The sequence below is a fragment of the Arachis ipaensis genome, chromosome B6 (assembly GCF_059453495.1).
Source record: "Arachis ipaensis isolate K30076 ecotype BB chromosome B6, ASM5945349v1, whole genome shotgun sequence".
NCBI classification, from domain to species: Eukaryota; Viridiplantae; Streptophyta; class Magnoliopsida; order Fabales; family Fabaceae; genus Arachis; species Arachis ipaensis.
Genome location: NC_142441.1, coordinates 132537964 through 132544077, shown reverse-complemented (window position 1 = coordinate 132544077; position 6114 = coordinate 132537964). Strand labels below are relative to the sequence as shown.

At 37.7% G+C, this 6114-nt stretch overlaps 1 protein-coding gene across 1 annotated transcript; it reads left to right on the top strand.

Moving 5' to 3' along the window:
* The first annotated feature begins 930 nt into the window (after positions 1–930).
* Positions 931–5728, top strand: LOC107604839 (uncharacterized). Its single transcript, XM_016306541.3, has 3 exons — positions 931–1088; positions 1225–1495; positions 5164–5728. Exons 1-3 carry the CDS (start codon positions 1043–1045, stop codon positions 5207–5209), a joined length of 363 nt encoding a protein of 120 aa, XP_016162027.1. The 5' UTR covers positions 931–1042; the 3' UTR covers positions 5210–5728.
* The last annotated feature ends 386 nt before the right edge of the window (positions 5729–6114 follow it).

Sequence of the window (6114 nt, the reverse complement as noted above, 5' to 3'; positions counted from 1 at the left end):
TGAGACGGTGACTGGAGTGCTGCTCGAGTTGGACTGCTCGGCCACTGGCGTCTTACTCGGCCACTAGCGTCTTACTCGGCCACTAGATTGCTGCTCAGCGACGGACTGCTGCTCGGTGAATGGATTGCTGCTCGGCGACAGACTGGATTGGAGTGCTGCTCGGCTTTGGCTTTGTTGCGACGGCGACCTTGCGATGGCGACCCTGCGACGGCGATGAATGAACGACTTCGAGCGACGATAGGCGACTTCCTTGACGGCGGACAGCACTCTCTGGCTCCCTCAGGCTCTCCTTTTCTCAAGCATGGAGGTCGGAGGTGGAACCATGGAAGAATGGGAGATAGAAGTGTTTTGTGGGTGACTGAGTTTAGGGTTCGCGTGAAAGGAGAAGAAGAAAGCTAGGGTTGTGCCGTTGTGGGCTTGTGGTTGATTGGCCCTTTTATACCTAGGTTAAAGGGCAACTTAGTAAAAACACACGCTACTGAACTCTCACTCTTCGGTTCGGTTCGATTTTAACAAAGGCAACCGAAAACCGAATCAAACCGATCGGTTTAGTTCGAAAAAACCAAAAAACCGATTTTTTCGATTTTTCTTTTAGTTGTTGTAAAATTCGGTTCGGTTCTGCGATAATTTTCGATCCGATTCGATAACTTACACCCCTAATATGTATTATATTAAAAAATTTAATTAAAATATTTTAAGTTGAACTATGATTTTTAGATATAAGTTAAAGAAATCGACTCTATTTCTTGCTATCCGGTATGATTAATTTTGAAGAAAATTTTTTTTATCAGAATTTAATATTTAAAATATGGCTAAAAATAATAAATTCAATTAATTATATAATATTATGTTTTATTCTTTATTCAACACTTGGCAGCTGATTATTTGTCCATACAACTGATTATTTAACAATTGAGAGGAACATTCCTCCATTCTCTCCTCGCTCTCACGCACACGCAACAGCAACAGCAGATAGAGCAGAGAGCCGTCCCTCCCTCCCCCCCTCCAATCCCAGAACCAAAAGAAAAATAAAATAAAAAAGATGAGCAATTACCAGAGACTTCCCCAAGAATCATACCCTCCCCCTGGTACCTGAACAAATCACACTCCTCTACACACTTTAATCTTTCCAATTTTTAAATATCAATTCTCAGATATTCAAAATTCACAATTCTGACGTATCCGATTCCGATGATAATTCTTTTGATTTGTTCCTTCATGCAGGGTACGGAACTCCTTATCCTGCGCCACAAGGGTACTCGCCGCCCGGATACCCTACAGCACCCCCGCAGCCGCCGCAGCAACCGTCGTACCACGCCTACCCTCCGCCTCCACCCCCACCCCCTGCTGGTTACGCGGCGTATCCTCCACAACCGCCCCCACAATACCAAGGGTACCAAGGGTATTTCAATGACGGTTATCCTCCTCAGCCCCAATATCAATGCGAGCATCATCATCATCATCACCACAATGATACCGGTTTTCTTCAAGGCTGGTATGATTCTTTGCTTTTTTGTGTGGTATTGCATGCTTTTCTAGGGTTTTTCGGCTTTCTAGTTTAGCAGTTCCTATATTGTACTCCCTCGGTTCCGTTTATATGTCAATGTGAAATTTGGCACATTTTTGGGATCGGTATTTTTATTTGTACTTGTATAGTTGTATTTGTATCCAGATACATTGATCCAGCTATCCAAGGGTGTTTCAATTTTTCATAATGAGGGAGGGTCTATATTGGAACAACAATGCCAGTTATTCACTCGCCGAGGAGCGATATTGATATTCTACTTGCTATTGAATAATTGAATTATTATAGAAATGGTGCTTAGGTGTTTTTTTCCAGATGAGATGACCGTTGGTGATAACTGATAAGTGATTGATTCTTTGGTGGATGTTCATAGTTGATCTTTATCTTAGGCGTGTTATCTGAAACTTGAATTGCATGGGTTGTGTCTGATTGCTGAAATCCAATGGCTTATTCATCCCCCTCCCCTCTACCTGTTGATTCAATTTCTTTTTCTTTTTCTTTGGAAACATTTAAGTAGTTCATGATTCCAAACAAGCATTGGATGATTGATGACAAGTACTGAGAAATGTTAACACATTTGGGGCACAATTTGCACTGACACATCGGGATTAGTTGCACTTGCACATTTTTTTGGGGGAAAGAGAAACAGGAGCCAAAGTGAGATGTTTAAAACTAAACAATTTTTTATTAGAATGCTTTACTAATAATCCTAAACTAATATTAAATTTTCCGGTTGATTGATCTAGTGCACAATGTGATGAACTGATGATGCACCATGCTTATTGCAAACTTGTTCGTAATCTTTCATGTCCAAAGCAGAAATGACATGCTTTGGACGTTAAAGTTCATATAAAATTCTTAGCCAAAATGTCGCCCTTGTTTATTTATGACACAAAACTAAGGAAGAAAGTGGACAAGTTTCTATAAATCAAATATTTGCATGATGATTTCCATATAAGCAATGACCTTCCCAAGGATCGTTGCTCCACTCATCTATCGTGACATGGTAGAACCCATAAAATTAAACATCCTTTTCTTCTGCTTCTATCTAATTACGAGTCTCTTAGGTAGCATTTGGAAGGGAGGCAGAGATTGAGAGACTGAGACTGAGAGATAGAAACTGAAATAAGTCTCAATAGTGTTTGGTGTAAAGTGGGAGACAGGGACTGAAATAAGAATGAAGCTCTAATTTAATTTGCACAAAGGGCAAAGTTGGAATTAATTAATTGAAATCGGGGTATGTTAGGTATAAAATGTTATTAAAGTTCCAGTCTCCGTCTCTAAAAATTTTAGTCCCCTGCGTCCACTTTTTGGAGGTACTGAAATACTGAAATTTTGGGGACAAAGATTGAAATTTTAGTACTAGTCTCTGGACCAACAAATATAATACTGAGTCTCAGTCTCCGTCTCAGTACCTCAAAACAAACGCTATTTTAATGCTGTCCCCAAACCCCTCCCTTCCCTCCTCTCCCTTCCTTTCCTTTCTGAAAGCTCAACTAATAAACACACTCTAAGTGTGCAACTTAAAGTAATTCTTAAACACTAAAATATGACGAGATAGATAACCCTTCTGCTCCTATATTATGGAACAAGTAGAAACCCTTTCTACCTTAATAGGAACTGACTATTTTTATTGGATCACTTTTTTTTGGTCTTGATGATGCCTTTCTACTTTCTTCAGTTATTTTCTACTCAACGAGTTGAAGTAGAGGTAGGGGAAAATGATTGCAATTTGATCACTGGTCAGGCATTACTTTCTTTCCAAAATTCTCAGGAATCTTGCACCAGAAACAGTGCATAGATCTGAACCTCAATTTTTGCTATTATTGTGTAAAGTCTCAAATGAAAATGCCTTTTATCATGGGCATGGTTAACAAGAAGTAGAGCAGGTAACAAAATAGCTAGTAATGTCCAGAAATTACTTGCTGGCCCGTGTGCAGTCATACAAAATAGTTTGCCACTAGACCATAAGATAAGTGCCCATCTTGCCTAAAACAGTATTCGCCACCCAATAATGAATCATAACATAATTGAGCCCCAAATTATGATTAAGAGGAATGCACAACTATGGGTCAGAGCCAACCAAGCCAGGTTGCCTGCAATGGTGTGAGAAATAAACTGAGTACCTTCAGTTGGAAGAGGGTTGTCATGGATAAAGGTACTGTGAAGTGTGAGCTCACCAGGCAGAAAATGTAGAGTGTAGTATCTTTAATTATTGTTATGGAAGGTTTGAATGCAACAATCTGATAACTCTTATGAAACAACCCTAAAGTTGATAGGCGATAATTTGCTTCTAGAAGGGCTAAGAGAAGAGATCCTTTAATTGAAATCAGCCTATAAAACTTCCAATTCATGATAACATTTGCAGTGAATAAGTACGGTTCACATTCGAACAAAACTTCATTTAAATGCATTCATAGTTTCATACTGTAAGTGTTGGTATAGATATCGCATCTAGAGAATTGAGTTGCTAAAAGGAAACACAAATTTTGTAAGTTAGCAAAATCACAGCCTATTAAAATGTAGCCTAATTAAACACTGTCAAGAGATAACCCCTGAATGGGTATCTAAGGTTCCATTTTAAAGGGGACATTTCTGAATTTCTAACCATTGATGTGACTCAAGGTAAGACAGTGGTGCACCATGTGGTCACTCTGGTAACCAGAGTTCAGAATAGTGAGACAAATAAGAATTTGTTGTTTGTATTCACTTCTCTTTGAAAACTGAATCAACCTAATGGGACGGGATACGAGTATCACATGGTATAAGTTTCACATCTTGTTCAACAGTAAAGGAGAGTTAGCGATTTGGTGAGCACAAACAAAAACCACTTCTCCAAAGTAAGCAATATGTTCTGAATGATGACCTCCACAGAGAAAAAAAGGTTAACTTCTGCATCATCATAAAGATCTAACGCTATAGCAGAGCTATTGGCACCAATACTGCTTTTCTCTGTGGAATCCCTAAATACATCTCACATCACATCAACAAGGAATAATATGTTAGGGTCCCACATGTTATATTTCTTTGGTCTTGTAAAATTTCATAAAAGAATATAATGGATATAATTATAATTAGATAAACGAACAATTCTTGGATTTCTGGAAGGAAAATGATGAATAATATAAGCTGAATATGATCCTTCAACAAATGGGCCCCATCATTTATATTTTCAATTTTTTTGGTAAAAATATTTTTGTTAACCTAGTCAAGTTTTTGTTCCTTAATTGAAGTCAACTTCCCGAATTACCTTTCTTGTTAATTTCTTATGATACAAATTCGGCATTCTTGAACTTTAGATTAAGATAAATCAAATGTCAAAATTTGATAAAGCATTTAGCTTACATTGGTGACAAGTATTCATGCCTTTGTTGCATCTCATTCTGTTTAAGTTGCTATAATGCATTCATGATTTAATGTTTGTTAAAAATATGTTAACCTGAACCCAAGATTTGATATGACTACTTGGATAATCAACTGGTTTTAAGCTTTGGAATTATCTTATTTCAGCTCAAGAGATTACCTTTTCTTTAGCCAAAAAATTTATCTTAAACTTAAATCCTTTTAGTTTCACTCTTATATTTCTTGTTACATTTTTCCTTTTCATCATCTGGGTTTAACTTCACATTTGCATGCAGCTTGGCAGCACTTTGCTGCTGTTGTTTGGTGGAGGAGATTTTTTGATGATCACTACAGTTGAATCTTCAATTTGGTACTGTTGAGAGATGATCGTCTGAGTTATTGATGTGTGGGATCTGGTGTGTGTTTGTCATTCTTCTAGTTCAGTCTTTACAAGTGTGTTCCAGGTTGTCAATAGACTCCAGGGGTTGGTATAGCGGTCTCAAAGTATAGTCCTCCTTGTTCTCTTGATGGCTATGCCAAAAGGAGAACAGAGAGCGCATCGGGCTTGGCGAGTGGTTACTGAAAATGTGGGGTGGCTGGTATATGGTTTCTTGGTTTGGTGTAAGGCTCTGCAACTATAAGTTTTTCATTTTTGGATTATCTCCCCAGTTATGGGTTTGTTACATAATACATATAATTGCTCTGGAATCTTGATGGATGTCGGGTGGGTCTGGTATGTCTTTTGTTATGTGAATGAGGTAGTAGTGGGGGTTTGTATTTTAATATGTGATTATGATTATGTAACTATGGCAAGTTATTGGCTTCTGATATGCGAAGTCGGATTCAATTTGACCCTTAAAATTTTAATAGAATTGGATTCCGAAATTTACAATCGTAACTCACATTAATTCTTGAGCTAGTCTCCGTTAACAATGTGTTGATTTGATACATTAACTTGTTGCGATTTGGATTCTTTGCCTAACTTCCATGTGATCAAGATTTATTAGTTCCAAAAGCTTGATTATTGCTCCTATATCCGTAAAATTTTTAAATTGAACTTATTATTGTTATTTTTATGAAAATGTTGGGGAGTCAATCAAGCTTCTAGGAAGTCTAATACGTCTTAGCCATATGAAATCTAGATGAAGAATCCAAATATTGACAAGTTAATGTGTAAAATTAACACGCTGTTTACGGAAATCAGTTCAGGGACTAGCATGAGTTACTTTATAAATTTTGGGGCCCAA